This window comes from Theropithecus gelada, chromosome 15 (assembly GCF_003255815.1).
Source record: "Theropithecus gelada isolate Dixy chromosome 15, Tgel_1.0, whole genome shotgun sequence".
NCBI classification, from domain to species: domain Eukaryota; kingdom Metazoa; phylum Chordata; class Mammalia; order Primates; family Cercopithecidae; genus Theropithecus; species Theropithecus gelada.
In genome coordinates this window covers 63,109,433-63,128,938 of record NC_037683.1, presented here as the reverse complement: position 1 = coordinate 63,128,938, position 19,506 = coordinate 63,109,433, and the positions used below count along the sequence as shown (strand labels likewise).

Below are 19,506 nucleotides of genomic sequence, written 5' to 3'. Positions count from 1 at the left end.
AAACATAAGCACAAAGTTGGTTTATCATACTATCATTTATCAAACCCCAAAGTGGAAATTACTTAAATGACAAATAATGAAAGAATAATTATGCAAAAATTACATCATTTGTTAGAATATTATGTAGCTCTCAAAATGGTGTTTTTAAAGTTATTTAATACTGTGAGAAAATGCGTCCCAAAATATTTTAAATGGAAACAAAAACAGGCTACAAAATTGCATAAGTGATGTGATTTTTTTATTTATACTGGAAAGGACTAAATAAATCAAAATAATAGTGATTGTCTTTAGATGAGGCAACTAGCAGGGGACTTCTTTTTTTTCTTTTTGGTAATCTGTCTTTTCCAAAGCCTCCATAAAGAGTATATATTTTAGAAATAAAAATAATTTTTTTAAGAATTATGACTTTCCACATTCTTAGAATTATGATTTTAAGACATGTTGAATATTAATCCATTAATTCCAATTTATTTTCAAGATCTAAGTTTTTCAGTGAAATATATCTTCAGTTTTATATCAGAAATAAGAAAGGATTCATTGAATATCAGTTTTTTCAGAAAAGTTTGCACTAACAGTTATTTGATTAAATATGCACTACGCACTTATTTTGAAGATTTTTGAAGCAAGATAAATACTTAGTTTCAACCCTTATAGAGAACAATTTACATCTATAACTTCTTTAGATCTGCTCATTTGATTTTTAATAGTAACCCCTCTAAGAACATGCTTAGAAGAAAAGAGAGGCCCTTTTACTAGTATTTAGAGGAAAATTTTTATGAGAAAATATTTCTGATTTTGAGCCTTTCATAAGTAGTAATTTTTTTTTTCTTTTTGCAACCTAGGAGCTGTGAAGGAAGAAATATCCGATACAGAACATGCAGTAATGTGGTAAGTATAAGGTTCTGAGATTGTGATCATGTATTTTTGTTAGCACTGAATGGTGCTAAGCAGTTTTATATCCTGAGCAGAAAATCAACCAATTAGAATTTAACTGAAAGTTTTTATCTCATACTGTACTGATTATGCAGGACTAAAATGATATTTTTAATGTTCCTCAATATAAACTTCTAATCATTTGAGCAGCTTGAAACTAACTAGACTGTTTCAAAACAAGGACTCTGCATTTCCTCCCTACTTTCTGCCTTTTTGCATATAGATCTCACGAGGATGAGTAAGAGGGGTGATAAGAGGGAAACAAGTTGGGGTATCATGAAATAAATATTAGTAAATCAAACTCAGATTTGACAAACTCATTCATTTATTCAACAAATATTATTCAGTGCCAACTATGTATGAGGCACTACACTAGTACAAGAATAAATAACATATGGTCCCTGTTTTAAACATCTGTAGTATAGTAAGAGGTATAGAGAAAGAAGACAGATGTGCATTGCACATAACCACACTCTAGGACAAAATATGACAAAGCCATAGAGAATGAATAAAGTTCTTTGTGGGTTAAAAGAGAGAGAAATCCAAAGGGTCTTAAAGGAAAAGGTGATTTGAGATAGGGCTTGCAGGACTATGACTAGCCCATATTGGGTTTGAAGGGATGACAGCCAGTCCAATGGAGAGGACATAAGGAGCAACTTTGGAGGCAGGAATGTCTGAACACTCATTTCAGTAGAGTTGAGTATAGCAGTATAAAAGAGAATTGAAATATGTTTTTGAGGTTATACCATAAAAAGATTCGAATGTTAGTCTTCAAAGTTTATATTAGTTCAGTGAATAATGGGAGTCACTAGGGCAAGAGTATGGTGTTGCAGAGTTTCCCTTTTAGAAAGGTTAATTTTTTGGTGATACAAGGGTTGCACTGGAACAGGAAATGGATGAGGAGCAAGAAGTAATGAAGGCTTAAACCTTCATTAGTAGTCGCAGCTACTCAGGAGGCTGAGGCAGGAGGATCCCTTGAGCCCAGGAGTTCAAGATCATCCTGGGGAACATAGCAAAACCCTGTCTCTTAAAAACAAAAAGAAGAAGAAGAAGGAGCACTTAAACCCAGAGGAAATACTAAATAGATACAAGAGAGATCAAAATTAAGTTCACTCTGCAAGACTTGAAAAGAATTTGATATTAGAATGATAAGTTGAAGTGGGAATAAAGGAAACAAAGAGGCATAGCATATTTAGGGCTTTTGTACTTGCTGATTCCTTTGTTGAAAAAGCTCTTTCCTCAATATGATTGGCATTTTTATTATTCCACATTTCCCTTCTGCATTGCCCAGCAGAGAGTCTCTGTGAGGGCTCCACCCCTGCAGCAGACTTTTGCCTGAACATCCAGGCATTTTCATACATCCTCTGAAATCTAGGCAGAGGTTCCCAAACCTTAATTCTTCTGCACACCTGCAGGACTGCCACCACATGGAAGCTGCCAAGGCTTTGGGCTTGTACCCCCTAAAACAATGGCCTGAGCTGTACCTTGGCCACTTTTAGCTACAGCCGGAGTGGCTGGGACACAGGGCACCAAGTCCATCCAGAGGCTGCGTAGAGCAGGGGTCCCTGGACCTGGCCCAGGAAACCATTTTTCCCTTCTAGGCCTCTGGGCCTGAGATGGGAGGGGCTTCCAGGAAGGCCTCTGACATGCTCTGTAGACATTTTCCCCATTGTCTTGGTGATTAACATTCATCTCCTCATTACTTATGCAAATTTTTGCAGCAGGCTTGAATTTCTCCCAGAAAAAAATTTTTTTTCTATTGCATCATCAGGCTGCAAATTTTCCAAAGTTTTATGCTCTGCTTCCTCTTGAATGCTTTGTCACTTAGAAATTTCTTCTGACAGATACCCTAAATTGTCTCTCTCAAGTTCAAAGTTACACAGATCTCTAGGGAAGAGGCAAAATGTCCCCAGCCTCTTTGCTAAAGCATAAATAAGAGTCATCTTTGCTCTAGTTCCCAACAAGTTCCTCTTCTCCATCTGAGACCACCTCAACCTAGACTTTGTTGTCCATATCACTATCAGCATTTTGGTCAAAGCCATTCAACAAGACTGTAGGAAGTTCCAAACTTTCCCACATCTTCCTGTCTTCTGAGCCCTCCAAGTATCCACGAAGTTCCAAACTTTCCCACATTTTCCTGTCTTCTTCTTAGCCCTCCAAACTGTACCAGCCTCTGCCAGTAACCCAGTTCTAAAGTCACTTCCACATTTTCGAGTATCCTTATAGCAGCACCCCACTCCTGATACCAGTTTACTGTATTAGTCCATTCTTATGCTGCTTTAAGGACATACCCAAGATGGGGTAATTTGGAAAAAAGAGATTTAATTGACTCACAGTTCTTCAAGGGTGGGGAGGCCTTAGAAAACTTACAATCATGGCAGAAGGGGAAGCAAACACATCTTTCTTCATATGTGTCAGGAGAAAGAAGAATGAGCACTGAGTGAAGGGAGAAGCCCCTTATAAAATCATCAAATCTTGTGAGAACTTACTATCCTGAGAATAGCATGGGGGAAATTGCCCCCATGACTCAATTATCTCCACCTGGTTCTTCCCTTGACACATGGGGATTATGGGAAGTAAAATTTAAGATGAGATTTGGGTGGGGACACAGCCAAACCATATCAGACTCTGACCTCATATTACTTAAAATCCATAGCACTCCATGAGCCAAAATCTTTATAGCTTGTAGAATCAAACTGACACTGAATTTTTTAATGAGAATATAGCTTCTTCAAATAATTTTTCTTGCTTTTAGTAATGACAGAAGCAGCATTGCCAAGAAACACAAAAATAATTTTTTAAGAAAGAATCTTTTCATGATCACATCCCAGTTTTTCAAATTAGGAAGTTTAGAACAATTCAGTTAAATACTCTTTGTTAGATGCTTGATTTGGAAAAACTTGAGAGTCTCTTAGCTAAATCACCAGGGTCATCTTTAATCCCTGGACAACTTCCTTGGGGCACTTCTGAACTACTTCATCTCCAAAGATTCAGCCTCTTTTCCTATTTTTTGTAGAACTGCTACATATAACTTTTTGGGGGAGTTCGTATTCCCCAGGATAATCTGAGGAGTAGAAAACATCTCCCCAGGTTCCCTTTTTTTTTTTTTTCTGAAAAGTCAGCTCACAGACTTTTAAAAATTTATTGCCAACCACTCTATAAGTGGTTTATCAATACAAGAAAGTTAAAGTTCCCGTAATGTTTGCATAGTTCTCATAGTCATGGTACTTTCTTACATTCTGTGTAGCTGGTTCAAGGAGACTATTTTCATTCCTAAGGACAGAGTTTATCTAATCTTTCCCATTTTACAGTTGCCTGCTCTATTCTAAGGAAGCAGCAAGGTGCTCCCTCTCTGAAAGGAGAGACAAAGATGCTATTGGTAGACAATAGATGTGAGCTAGCAAACCAATCAAACAGGTCATTTAGGTCTCAGAGATTTCACCACAAGACTAACTGAAGGAGTCTCTCAAAAAGGTTTCCTTAGGTCATATCTTCACATTGAACCTCAAATTTGAACCCCTTGAACTTAATTAGGGATTTTAAAGTGACTTACAGTGTGTTTAGAGTACTTATAAACTGTTTCTTTTGCGCTATCCTTAAGGTTCATATGAGTTGGTGTTTAGGAGACAGTGACCATAATTAGCAACATAATAGGCCACGCTGCTTGTGGTAGCTGGTGGTGCTCTTAATTTCTTTATTAAATTATTTGTTGCTCACTACAACATTTTACTGTTTTTAAGACAACAATATGTATTAAGCTCAAGAATTGTTCTTGGTCCTGGTGTTCATTGTTAAATAAAACCAAGACCCAATTCTCCTGAAGTTTTCATTCTAATGGAGGAAAAGAGGTTACAAACAAGCATGCAAACAAATTATTTAAAAGGAAATATATGAGATAGCAGTTGATGCAATGCAGAGAATTAAGCTATTGGTAGCTAGTTCAGAGAGGAAGGTCAGAAAATCCACTTGAGGAGTAACACTTGAATAACAAGAAGGAAACAGCTGTATGAATACTTGACGAGCAGAAATCCAGAAAGAACAGCTAGTGCAAAGGCTGTGAAGTACGAGAGAACTTGGTGTGTCAAGGAAAGCATAAAGCCAATATACCTAAAGTCTAGTGTGCAAGAGAAAGAGTACTGAAAGATAAGAAAAAATCAAAACCAGAGGTAGGTGGGAGCTAGATCATGCAGGACACTGTAAAGTACTTACGTTATATTTTAAGTTCAAAAATTAGCTACTGGATGGCCAGGCACCATGGCTCACACCTGTAATCCCAGTGTTTTGGGGTTGAGGGACAAGGCAGAAGGGTCACTTGAAGTCAGGAGTTTGAGACTAGCCTGAGAAAAATAGCAAGACCTTGTTTCTACAAAACAAAAACAAAATATTAGCCTGGTGGTGTGCACCTGTTGTCCCAGCTACTGGGGAGGCTGAGACGGGAGGATTGCTTGAGCCCAGGAGTTTGAAGTTGCAGTGAGCCTTGTTTACATCACTGCACTTAAGCCTGGAAGATAGAACAAGACCCTATCTCTATTTAAAACAAACAAACAAACAAAAACAAAACAAAAACAAACAAACAAAAAAAAACAAGAACAAGAACAAGAAAAAGAAGAGGAAGAAGCTCCTGGATAGTTTTAAGCAGGGGAGAGTAGAACTGGACTTACAATGAAAAAGATAGGTTTGGCTGCAGGCTCAGCCTGGAGAATGGATGCAAAGCAGGGGGAAGGAGCAGAAATTCTAAGAGGGCGATCACTGCAGTAGTTCAGGTGGGTGCTAATGGTTGCGTGGACTAGAATGGCTCTGGTGGGAGCATTTGGGTATGTTCTAGAGATAGAAGGGCTTTTCCTAAGTTATGGTGCCTCATCCTCAATTTGACATGATTCACTCTTGTGATCTCCAGCATTGTTGTGTGGAACAGGAGGCAGAGAGAACAGAATAATCATGGCAAGTTTATAATTTCTTTGAGCCTCAGTTTCTACACTCAAACAGTGAGAGATTTGAAACGGATGACCTCAAAGGTCCCGTCCACCTCTGAAATTCTGTAATTCTTAGGGAGTATCATATCTGGACTATACTGGATTTGGATCTGAATGCAGATTAATGAAGATGTCTATGCTAGTTTAGTAATTGGCATGATTATAGTGAAAAGATTCATAGCCAGAGATAAAGTAGAGTCAGAGCAAAGAGAGTCAATGTGGAGAGTGGAAGCAAAGTTCTCATCCTTGCTGTACAATTGACCGTTCATCTTGACTAGTAATTCTGACTGAGGTTGTGAAAATTCATGGGATTCACAGAGTTGTTCATGTGGTTCTTAATGGTGGTCATAAGGTAAATTCCCATTTGGTCTTTATGTCCATTTTTCTCATAAGGCCTTTGTATATCACAAAGTCAGGAAACATTTGCTGCTTTATGTCAAGGATCAAATGGAACATATGGAAGAAACAATAACTCTGCTACAGGTCTTCCTTGGGCAGAATTTGAAAGAAACTGTTGAAACAACATTCAGACCAGAAAAATACCCCTGAAATCTAGACAGATGCTCTAGAAAATAGTAACAACTGCAGGAGCTGATCAGTGAGCCTGCACGCTGGACTCTTTCCAGCCAAGAGGCACTCTGAGATGGGAAGTAGGCTACTAAACTTTGCCATAATCTAGTCCTTATTATTCTAGCAGTTGAAAATAAGGCATGATGCTACTTGCCAGGGCCATTTATTTATTTGCATATTCACTTATTCATTCTCTTGATCAATCAGTTTTAAAACAGCATTTATTGAATACCCAACTCCTGTTCTGCACTAGGGATATTAGGAGTTGCCACCATCAATAAAGAGGTAGGCAGGCTGTCCTTGGGGAATGTCAGAGGCTACTAGAAAAGACAAATACACAAACACAAAACTAAATGAAGTATGATGCACGCTATCAGTATGGAGGTAAGAACAAAGTGCTAAGTCATGGAAGGACCATGTCTCTTTCACCCCTGTATACTCAGCATCTGGCATTCAGTGTCTGACACCATGCCTCTTGCACTATGAACTGGGAAATGCAGAAAACTCACAGAACTGCCTTAGGACATTTTAAATATTTATGGGAAACATATCAAGACTTAACATATGTTGAACATTCTTTGAACTATTTGATCATGCTGTATTCCTTTCTATGACATCTTATCTTCGTAAAGTTGGGTTTGCTTTGATAAAAAGCAAGCACTGTGAGAAAAACAACATGGAATAGGAAACAAAAATGAGGATTGTCCAATCTGATTCCAGGCTTTGGGAAGTAGTACAGGCACACACATCCCATTAGTAAATAAACGTTATTTATGAATGAAGTAAAATAGTACCTTTCTCTCAAGTTACATGCATTGTTTTTTCAAATGGCTATTAAGTCATTAGGACACAAATATATATTAAGTTGCTTGGACCTAACTGCTTAATAAATGGGATTGTTTGGTATTCCTGTTGGCCTAGGAATACCACAAAAAAAATGCCCAGACATTAATGGTGCTGTAAACAGAAATTAAGGGCCTCTGATCCAACTCACTGTAGTCATTCAACACGTAGGATGAATGAAAAAATGCATGACATTCTAAATAAGGTGACAGTTGAGCTGAGCTTTAAAAGATGGGAGGGATTTTTTTCAGGCTGCAATGAGAGAGAGAAAGAGAGAGAGACAGAGTTAGTTTTCTGAAAAATGGAAGTAGAGTCAACAATATCCACTGGGATTTACTAGGTCTCAGGTACTTTTTCTAGGCGCTGGGGTGTAATATTAACAGAGAAAGATAATGCCCCTGTTCTTATGAAGCTTATATTATAGTGCAAGAAGGCAGATGATAAATAAAGTTTTAAAAGATGACAGTTACATATAGTGAAGGTTATGCTACACTTGATCTTAGCCAAAAGGCCGAGAAGCAATAGTGAATGATTATGAAAGAAATAAAGCAGAGTAATGGGATAGAGAGTGACACAGGGGTGGAAGGTTGCTCTACATGAGGTGGTCAGGAAATTCTCCCTGAGGTGACATTTAAACATCCTTAGTATGTGTGGAAGGTGAGGCATGAAGGAGCCCAGCTTATCTGGGGGCCTGTGGGTCATTTTATCAGGTGCAGTACAAAGTATATTGTGGGGAAAGAAGTGGGATATTTATCTGTGCTAAAGAGTCTGAACTTAGCCCCAGATGTTATTTCATAAGGGACATTCTTAGCCCCTCACTCAGGGTGATGAGCTTTGGAAGAGCAGAAGGCTGAAAGAAAACTTGAGGGCTCTATCTACCCCTTCTGTGCATTTCTCTTCTCCCAGGCCCGGTCTGCCAATCTCAGGTGTAATATATCCAAGGCAGGAGAGGGATTTCTTAACCTCAAGTAGGAAGACTCTTAAATGAGAAAGAAATTCTAATTGCTAGAATGTTGGATTCTTCCTAATAAATGTGCCAAATCCCCCACCTACTAGAGAGGGCCTCCAAGGACCTGGCTGCTGCTTCACCCTGCCGCAGACGCACTCTTTCCAGTAGTGGACCAAAGAAATGCACTTCTCCCCAGACCCATCCATGCTTCAATCTTCCCTGACCTATCCAGCTGAGAAACAGAAATTTCCCTCATACTATGTAACCTCCCCTGAGATAAACATTGCTCTCATGTTAAAGTCAGATAGGACGTGTCTTTTCCAAGTCACTTGATGAAGGCTTGATTTGTATGCTGATATAACAAAATTGGGAGCAGGTTCTCCTGTCTTTCAGAGTCTACATGCATTCTGCATTTGGACAATCTCTAAAAGGCTATTACGATGTATGAGTGGCCAGGCGCAGTGGCTCATGCCTGTAATCCCGGCACTTTGGGAGGCCGAGGCTGGTGGATCACCTGAGGTCAGGAGTTTAAGACCAGCCTGGTCAAGATGGTGAAATACTGTCTCTACTAAAAATATAAAAATTATCTAGGCATTGTGGTGGGCACCTGCAATCCCAGCTACTCAGGAGGCTGAAGCAGGAGAATCACTTGAAATCAGGAGGTAGAGCTCGCAGTGAGCTGAGATCTTGTAATTGCACTCCAGACTGGGCAACAAGAGCAAAACTCTATCTCAAAAAAAAAAAAAAAAAAGATGTTTGGGTGGGAGGAGTGTGGAGAGTAATTTAAAGGATATATTTTTCACTTTTCAATCCCATGGATAATGAAGACTTAAAGCAGTGTTATATAGCAGAAAGAACATGGACTCTCCTGAGTCCTGAGCTGCCACTTACTAGTTATGTGCTTTCGAACAAATTTGTTAACCTCTCTCAATCTCAGTTTTCTTACCTATAAAAATATCCTTCTAATATATGTACAGAGAATGTTAACACAATGTTAATGGTAATTTTAAAATTGGAAACAAATGGAGGATGGCTGGTTCAATAAGATATGTTCATAGCATGGAATGCTATACAGTCATTAAAAAGATTAAGGTGGATCTATTTGTACAAACCTGTGAGTTCTCCCAAACTATCTTGTTAAGAGCTTAAAAAAGCAAATTGTGGAGTAATAACCTATAATATGATCTCAGTTTTTAAAAATCCCCAGACTGAAATGTGTCTGGTTGTGTGGCACCATCCCAAGGCATTGAAGGACACACATCCAACTGATCACCTAATACAGAGCAGGGAGGGACTGAATAAGTTAGGGGGACTTTCATTTTTTATTCTATATGCTTTCATAGTGTTTTAATTTTTTATAATCAACACATATTCCTATATTTATAGTATAATTTTAAAGAAAATACAAAACAAAAGAAGATGAGGTCGAGCAAAAATATTTTATATATAATTGAATTTTTATTTGTTTTTGAAACAAAGAAAAAAATACCACCTCCCAGAGTTCTGCTGAGGATTAAGTGAGAAAATATCTAAAATGCACTCAGCCTGGTACCTGACTCAGTTGTGTTGGCTTTACTCTTCCTTATTACCTGTTGTGGTTTGAATTATGTCCTCACCCCATTACGTGTTGGAATCCTAAACCCCCATACCTCAAAATATGACTGTATTTGGAGTTGTGGTCTTTAAATGTGTAAATAAGGTCATTAAGGTAGACCCTAAATCAATATGACTGGTGATCTTTAAAGAAGATATTAGGATGCAGACACACAGAGAGAAGACATGTGAAGACTCAGAAGAAGGCTGCCTTCCACAAGCCAAGGAGAGAGCCCTCAGTAGAAACCAACCTTGCAGACCCCTGATGTTGACCTTTTAGACTCCAGAATTGTCTAAAAATAAATTTCAGTTGTTTAGCTTACCCAGTCTGTGGTATTTTCTTATGGCAACCCTAGTCAACTAGTATACTACCTTTCTTGAACTTCCTCCTCTCTTCTGACAAAGTACTCTTTCTGAAAGACTACATTCTTTTTTAAAAAGTGAAAATTAGATCACTTTGAAATTCCAAAGATCAGCCTTATTCTATGAAATTCCAAAGATCAGCCTTATTCTATGGCATCATAGGTAATTTCTCCTGATTGTTTTGCCAAATGACAAGTTCCAGGTATTCTGGAAAGAGAATGTTAGACCTCATTTCTGGCAGAACTGTAGGCTTATAATGGCCCTTCTTTTGGATGAACTCTAGAAAAACAGACTTTCTATACAATGCCCAGTTATTAGACTGGACAGTCAGGTCTCTGGCAACTATCATGGCTTGGCTGTTCCTTGGCCCAATACTTGATTGGAATTGCTGTATATTCTCAGAATTATATCCCAGTGGACAAATCAGTATCCACCAAAAGAAGTCTAACTTACTGTAAAGCCAGGATGAATGTAGGATGGTGACTAAACTCATTACAGGACATTGTGGTTTGTGTGTTTCTCCTTTTTGGAGTTGAGAAGAACTGCTGTTGCTAGAACAAAAGGATGTTCTTTAGGCAACACATCTGCAAAAAATCCTGATTTCTCTGATTTGACCCACAGCTTTTTTTTTTTTTAATGCTAAAATTAAATAACAAAGGGAAACAATGTTTCTGAAAAGAGAAATGATGAGTGACTTTGATCGTTTCTCTGAGGGCAGAGTCCCTATCCAACCTGTGATAACATCAAGGCTAAATGAGCTTTCAGTATCTTGCAAATAAATTAATCTCTAAATGCAATTGTACAGCATGCCATGTGGACAACTGGAGGTTGACTTTGGTTCAAAACACATCATTTCTTTTTCCCTAGTTAAACACTGAGCATTTAGAGTAATGGTTGAAAATATTTGCAGCAATTATTCTGGGGAAAAAAAAAAACCCTCATATTTTATGACTAACTGTTTTATCATTTGTGGCATAAAGAAATAAACATTTTTTAAATGATTCACAGATTCCTTCATTTGGTGGATCTGGTGGCTGTAGATCTCCCTGCAGTGCTTGCTGCCAGGCAGCTGGCCAAGTTCACTGGGTGCTCCCCAGCCCCAGTAGGTTAGGCCTTCTGCTTTTCCTCTCCCCTCGGCCTTCTTCTGACTGCGGCACACATTTCTTTTTTAATGCTTTTTCTGACATGTCTTTATTTTACTCCTCCTTATTCTCTCTCCTTTCCCTTCTCCTTAATGTGTTCTCAATTTCTTATCCTCTGCTTCAACTCTGACTCTCTGGGGAGGGTTCTGGTGTGAACACTAGTTAGAGGAACGAACACAGGCTTGGGGGCTCTGTTACTTACTAACTTTGTGGTTTGGGGAAGCTCTTCAGCTTCTCGTAGACTCAGTTTCCTCAGTCTTAAAGTGGAAATAATAGTAATGCTCAGTTACAGTATTCCTTTATAGGAATCAGTGCAATAATGGAAATACATGGGAAATACTCAATAAATTTTAGCTCTTTCTTCCACGTTACCTCGGTAAAAGCTAAGTGAGTGACACTCTCACAAGAGACAGGGCCTAGTAAAACCACAGCCCACAGTATCACATCAGCATTAAACATTTCCTTCCAAAAAAGTTAAATTCCTTGGCTAAGGACAATTTCACTCTTGTTCATAACTCAAGGTGATATTTTAAAAACTCCAAATTGTGAGGGAACACATAAAAAGGAATATATTAGTAAAACCGATTTCTGCTTGATGGCATCTTTCTGGTATACTTAAAGGGCCATAGGAGACATTGTCCCCTAAATTGATCATAGTTTTTTTTTTTCAGCCAGCATCATCCATAGAGACTGCCAGAGTGGGGGTTAGCAATAGTTGTAAATGACTTTGAGTGATATGAGCTGGCATTCCTGGTCTGAAGAGTCACATCTTCCAGCTCATTTGCGTGATGCTGACTGACAAGCAATCAGCTATATTATTGTCTTGTGGATTGATGGCTAATGCCAAGCATCTACTTTCCTTGACTCTTAGTATGAATAGGAATGCCTACTTGGCCAACCCAGAATTTCCTTCAATATTGCCATGATCAGTTGTTATATTGAGACCCTCTCAGCTAGCGCTAACTCCTATTATTAATGATATAGTAATGACTAAATGTATGTTTAAAGAAAAGAAAAATCATTCAACAGCTCAACTTTCAACTGATGAAGAGAATTAAGAATGAGACCATCATTTTCCACAGGGTTGAAAATTATTAGATTGAGAAAAGCTGATGTGAGTCCCCTGTCCCGGCTAGCTGCATGAGCTTAGGCAGACAGCTTTCGTCTCTGTCTGCCACAATCCCCCTTATTGAAAATGACAGATCAAGACTGATTACATACCTCAAAGAGATCCTGGCCAAGTTATAGACTCATAGAATACTAGAATTAGAGAAGAATTAGTATATTTGGGTTGTCTGCCCCGTGCCAGGCATGGTACCTTATGACCTTTTGCCCCAAACTCATTCAATTCTCACAACTGCCTTGAAAAATGGGCATTACCTTCATTGTACAGATAAGGAAATTGGAATATTTAAAGACATGAAATGCCTTATTTAGGCTACACAGCTAAGGAGTGGTCCTGTCAGGTTTGTAAATGCCGAAGCACATGCTCATTTCACCATAACACCAGGAGGTATATGGATGATCTGGACTAATTCTCATTTAGTGAACAGCAAAACTGAGATACCAAAAGTTTAAGCCTCAAGCATTTTTACAACATATGCTCTTTTTTTAAGAAAAGATATATTCAAACAAGTCTACTATAGCAATTATAATTCTTCAAGGCTAGAAGTATATGAACTGCTGAGAATTTTAAGTGTGCGAATTAAATACAGCAGAAAAAGTAAATCCAGGAATCCTTGCTGAAGACATCTCTAATTCCCTCTCCTTTGAACGAAGCTGCCTGTCAAGAGGATATAAATTTATTAAGTTAATACTCCTCAGAATTTGCTTTCTCAAGTCCTAGTTTCTGAATTTCATAAAAAGAATGCTGGCCTCTAGTGAATCAAATAGAAGCTTGAAGCAGGGATTTGAGAATGATTTAGAAAGAAATTACTACTGCAGTTCATCCCTTGGCAAGGCCCTACGGAATGAAACCAAATAAGCTGCCATGCCTAGGCTGCTAACATGCAAATACTTGCCTGTGCTCAGCCTGGTTTATATGAGCCTAGAAATGATAAGCAGCATCAAATCTTCTGATTAACACCAAGATGTGCTGAAACTCAAGCAACATGAACTTGCAGGTTTTTCCCTCCAAGACATCACTTTGTGCTGGGTACTATAAGCAAGGACCATTATTGAATTAGTTAACAAGTGTTTGTACTATCATTCTAGAAATCTTGTCCTTCCTATGTTTTCTTTTGCATTTTAAACATTCCCTTCCTTTTAAGAGGAAATTGTGAAACTTAAAGAGGTTATCTTTGAGTTTTGGCTATATTTTTCTTTATAATCTTGCTATGAGCAGTAACTACGTATGGCTGTTGGAGAGTGTTTAGTTTGGGTTTCAACTCAGTTAAGAGTTTTGAGTGAAATATGGTCATCACAGTGGGAAGGCTAAAGAGGCATTATTATTTTCATTATTGTTATTTTTTAGAGACAGGGTCTCGCTCTGTCTCCCAGGCTGGGTTGCACGGGTACAGTCATAGCTCAATATAACCTCAAACTCCTGGACTGAAGTGATGCTCTCACTAAAAAGCATTATTAGGTTCCTTTTCTTTTGAATCTTCACTGAGCAAATACACTTTATAGCTCTTTAACACGCGTATCCAACAACGTACCAACATCCCTTTCCTAAGCAGCATATTTGTTACCAAAAAACTCCTTTCTTCCCCAAATAGAAATGTTTAAAAGAAATATATCACTGTTTTACATTGTGTAATTTATAACTTCCTATTTTTTCTCCCATTAAAATATGACTAGGATTTATTTACTTTGAATTGTTATAGATATTGGAAGTAATTTAGGCAAAACTCTCAATTCTTATAGAACAGTATTTTGAAAAAACTATTTTCAAGCTACTTTTTATATTTGACTACATGACTGGGCAATGAAGACAAGCAGCCAGATTTCTAGGCACACCACCCCTGTTTCATTCAAAACAACTCTGCTTTTAATTGCTGTATTTATCAGCATCCTATGTGGATTTCTTTGGAAGAAAAATAATTATGCAACAACAAAAATAAAGTTTGAAAACACCTGCTTTATGATATCCCATGAGGTCTTCTAAATTTTGCATGGCTATTTCTAGGTAAGAAATTCTCCAACAAATGTCTATTTTGTACACTTCTAATTGCCAAGAAGATGTTTCTTACGCAAAATGATGTGTACTTTCTTATTACCATTTAATTTAGTATAACAGATGGTTTTTGACTATGTGCAAAGCATGGCTCTAGGAAAATCTATGTAAATTAGAAAATCTATGTAAGATTTTGTACTCTCAAATGTTTTAAAATCGGAGGAAGGATGAGAATAAAGACAAAAATATAGATAGGATTTGATGCAGAATAAGTTACAAAACTATAACAGAAGAGCTCAGAGGACTTCTATGCAATCTATTAATATCTATTAATCCTCCCCTTTCCAAGCAAGCAACAATCACAGATTAAATATAAAATGATAAAACCAGTGGCATAGCCAGGTTCAAAACCAACAGAAAAAGTCCAAGGACCAAAAATGGAACATAAATGCAAGAGGGTGAATGGCGCTGATTTCATAGGCTTTTTGGCTCCAAGACTGGAATAAAGCAAAGATTGGCAGTAGCTTGACTCCAGTAGGATACCAGGGTTGGATTTCCTTCACAGAAGAAGCGGGACCTAAGCCAGGTAGAAAACTTGATGTCAGGAGTTTCAAGGAGGCTCTCTGTTGTGAAGAGAGGCTGCATATCAAAAAAAAAAAAAAAGAGAGAGAGAGAGAGAGAGAGTTGCCAGTTACCTAGGATGAGAGCTTTATCTGAAATTGTGGGTCTAAGAGAGGCTGGTTGATGGACATAGATACCATATCATGAACTGAAACTCTACCAAGCCATACTTTTCCTCTGAGTCTAGACTTGCAATTTCTTCATTATGGATTAAAACCCAAAATTTTAGTACAGTATCTGATTCTGGACCAGGGGCCATGTGAACCATATGGAGATAATCATAAAACCATTGGAACAGGCAAGGACAGAGAGAACAAAAGGAAAACAAACAGCTTTTCACTAAAAATGAGCCTGCAAATAAAAATTCCAAATCATAGGAAAAATATGTATATAATACCAAGAAAGACAACAAAATTAACCTTCACACCAGATAGAATTCTGCAAAACAGTTTGACAAATAACTTTAAAATTAATAAAGTCAGTCCTCTTTATTCATGGATCCTTGCCATTGTGAATTTGTCTACTCACTAACATTTACTTGTAACCCCCTAAATCAATACTTACGGTGCTTTTGTGGTCATTCATGGGCATGTGAAGAAAAGCGAAATCTTTGAGTCACTGAATGAGCATGTTTTCATCTGTGGTTGAACAAGGGACACTCTGCCTTCCTGTTTGAGCTCTCATACTGTAAACAAGTGTCCTTTTGGCAGTCTATTTAGTGTCAAGTTTTTCACGTTTATTTTTGCGCTTTTTTGGTGATTTCATTGTTTAAAATGGCCCCCAAGCATATGCTGAAGCGCTGTCTAGTGTTTGTAAGCTCAAGAAAGCTGTGATGCGCCTTATGGAGAAAATGTGTGTTAGATAAGCTTCCTTCAGGCCTGAATTACAGGGCTGTTGGATGTGAGTTTCATGTTAATGAATCAACAGTCTCTATAAGGAGTGTTTAAAAAGAAACATACATTAAATAAGGCTATCTACAGATCAGTTGGTTAAAATGTTGTGACCAGAGACATGAAGGAACTGTATTTCTCCCTAAGTGCAATGGTTCATTATTTGCTAATTCAGCATTTATGGTGATTTTCTAGAACGAAAGTGACACAAATAATGAGTACTGACTTTATGTTGAAAACAAAACATATTGAGAAATAACAACTCTTAAAAATAAAGAATAAATTAGGGAGTAAAGACAGAAATAAAGTATTAAATAGATGGATGAAGAAAATAAATTATTAGAAATTTGCAATTCAAAAATCTAGTAATTGAAATAAAAATTTATCCACAGATAGGATAAATTCCAAACAAGACACAGAATCAGTGAAAATTTGAATATAGGAGTTAGAAACTTTACCCAAAATACAGCCCAAAATTCCAAAATATATAATACAAAAGAGCCCTTAAGAGATACAGAGAGTGAATAAAAGTCTCCAATATACATCAAATAGGAGTGTTAAAGGAGAAGGGGCGAAATTCCATTTAGAGTATTCCAGAAAGGAAAAAAATAGTTATCAGACTAAAATTGCAATGACAGTGCTGAACAGGAAAAATAAAAATACATAACCAGACATATCATAATCCAGCATCAGAAGGAGATTCCAACTTTAGGATAAGAGGGAATAGTAAAAGCTACCAGAGAAAAGACAGAGTACCCACAAAAGAATGAAACTTAGACTAAAGCCTGAAACTTCTCAGTCATAATGGAGTCTAAAAGATGAGTTAGTATCTTCAAAATATGAATGGAATATAACTGTCAGTGTAGAATTTTGTGCTCTCAACTATCAATGAAGAGTGTAAGCAAAATACAAACATGTCCTGATCTACAAAGATGAGCATTTACTACACATTGTCTTTCACTAACATAATTACTACAGGCTATATTTGAGGAAGAAAAATATAGGAAAGTTGGGCAAAAAGGAAAACAATCATGATCCCCAAAGGGATATGTGAGTGGGTATATGTATGTATGTATGCATGTTACATGGCGTCTCTTCAATAATATTTCCGGTGTTCTTGTCCTAATGAGTATCTGGGACTACTGAACTTCCCCAACACTTTGAAGTTAGACATGACCACATACGTTGCTTTGGTCACTGAAATGTGGGTTTAAATGAGCTATGTTACTTTCTGGAGGAAGCAATCAAGGGATACTGTGACAGTTCCCAAGTTCTGTCTTTCTTGCTGTAGTGACCAACAAGTCTATGTGCCCTAAAATCTTGCTTCTCAAAAAGTAGTTTGGGCCGGGTGCAGTGGCTCACGCCTGTAATCCCAGCACTTTGGGAGGCGAAGGCGGGTGGATCATGAGGTCAGGAGATCGAGACCATCCTGGTTAACACGGTGAAACCCTGTCTGTACTAAAAATTACCAAAAATTAGCCGGGCGTGGCGGCAGGCGCCTGTAGTCCCAGCTACTCGGGAGTTTGGGGTCCAGCAGCATCAATATCAGCCTGCTTCCTATGAGAAATGAATATCAAGTTTCATCTTTGGCCTGCAGAATCAAAATCTTCAGTTTAACAAGATCTCCAGGTGACTCATATGCACATTAAAGGCTGAGAAGTACTGATCTATCAGATGGTCCTTCCTCTCCCAGCCTGGGTCACTGAGTTACCCCACAGATGACAGCTGCTCTGGAAAGACATTTTATGAGTGAGAAATAAATATTTGTTGTGTTAAACCAAAGAGATTTTGGAGAGGAGTTGTATTTTCAAAATCACCTAACTTATCCCGACATCTGCAGTTAATATGGTAACACAATGGTTCTCCAAAGATATCTATGTCCTGATCCCTGAAACTTGTGAATATATGTTACATGGCAAGAAGTATGTACTTCTGTAATTAAGGTTGCAGACCTTAAGATAGGAAGAATAGCCTGGAGTATTCAGGTGAGCCTCATCTAATCACACAGACCCTTAAAAGCAGAGCACGTTCCTCAGCTGGAGGCAGAAACGATTGTAGCAAAAGAAACCAGAGATTCTAAGCACAAGAAGGCATTCGTGTACTGTTGTTATTGACTCTGAGATGGAGGGGGCCATGGCAAGAACCACAGAGAGGTTTCTAGGAGCTAATGGTATCCTCCAGCTGATGCCTAACAATGAAGTGGGACATCTGTCTTAAAACCCCAAAGAACTGAATTTGGCCAACAACCTCAGTGCATTTGGATGTGGATTCGTCTCCGCAGCCTATAAAAAGTAAGCCCTTCCAACGCCTTGATTTGGGCCCAGGGAAACTAAGAAAAGGACCCACTGAGCCATGCTTTATCTGGGTGTCTGTACTACAGAATCGTGAGATAATAAACTTGTGCTGTTTTAAGCACCTATGTTTATGATGAATGTTTATGGCAGCAACAGAAAACTAATAATTATTAAGCCAACTGCTGACCATAACTTTGGTGGGTTTTTTGAAAAAACATATTTGTGTATTACCAACATTCCAATGTTTAGTGTGTGCTAAGATCCCCCTTGTACTGGGGAGGAAAATGGAAACACAAGATAAGGTTACATTTTTAGGAAACGCAACTTTAGATGTATATTTTAAAATTTTAAATATTCATTAACAGACTAGAAATATCATCTGTAGCTTCCAAACTAGCAGAGAAAATCTAGAGAATAAAGAGAACCTTACCAATTTAATAGAAGCTAGGAAAAGAGAGAAAAGAATCAAAAGGATGGTAAACAAAAAATACAAAGCAAAATGCCAACGTTTTCTAAAGTGGGGGTTTCAGTCCATACTCCCACCAGAATTATACTTGTTCTCTTTGCTTCGTATCCTTGCCTTGATATTGTAAGATCTTTTAATTTCTTTTCCTATCTTGTGGGTGCATTCCTAGAATATACCCAACTCGCTCATAATATATTATATTGCTTACATACTTCTTGTTTTGGTTTCCTAATAATTTGTTTAGGACAATTTGCCTCTATGTTGATGAGTAATTTTATTTCTTATATAATTCTTATCTGATTTTAATAAAAGAAATTGGGAAATGTTTCTTCTTTTTCTAGTCTTTGAAAGAGTTTATTTTATGTTGGCCGGGCGCGGTGGCTCAAGCCTGTAATCCCAGCACTTTGGGAGGCCGAGACGGGTGGATCACGAGGTCAGGAGATCGAGACCATCCTGGCTAACACGGTGAAACCCCGTCTCTACTAAGAAATACAAAAAACTAGCCCGGCGAGGTGGCGGGCGCCTGTAGCCCCAGCTACTCGGGAGGCTGAGGCCGGAGAATGGCGTGAACCCGGGAGGCGGAGCTTGCAGTGAGCTGAGATCCGGCCACTGCACTCTAGCCTGGGCTACAGAGCCAGACTCCGTCTCAAAAAAAAAAAAAAAAAAAAAAAAAAAAATAAAAAATAAAAAAAAAGGCCCAGGCACGGCGGCTCACGCCTGTCATCCGAGCGCTTTGGGAGGCCAAGGCGGGCGG

At 38.1% G+C, this 19,506-nt stretch overlaps 1 protein-coding gene and 1 pseudogene across 1 annotated transcript in view; one reads left to right on the top strand and one right to left on the bottom strand.

Annotated features, from left to right (window-relative positions):
* Positions 1 to 19,506, top strand: part of ADAMTSL1 (ADAMTS like 1) — a 425,354-nt gene that overhangs the window by 60,384 nt on the left and 345,464 nt on the right. Inside the window, exon 3 of the mRNA XM_025359517.1 lies at positions 843 to 888. Within this exon, the coding sequence (XP_025215302.1) occupies positions 843 to 888 (46 nt within the window). The remainder of the gene's footprint in view (positions 1 to 842; positions 889 to 19,506) is intronic.
* On the bottom strand, positions 7,683 to 7,842 carry LOC112608822 (annotated as a pseudogene).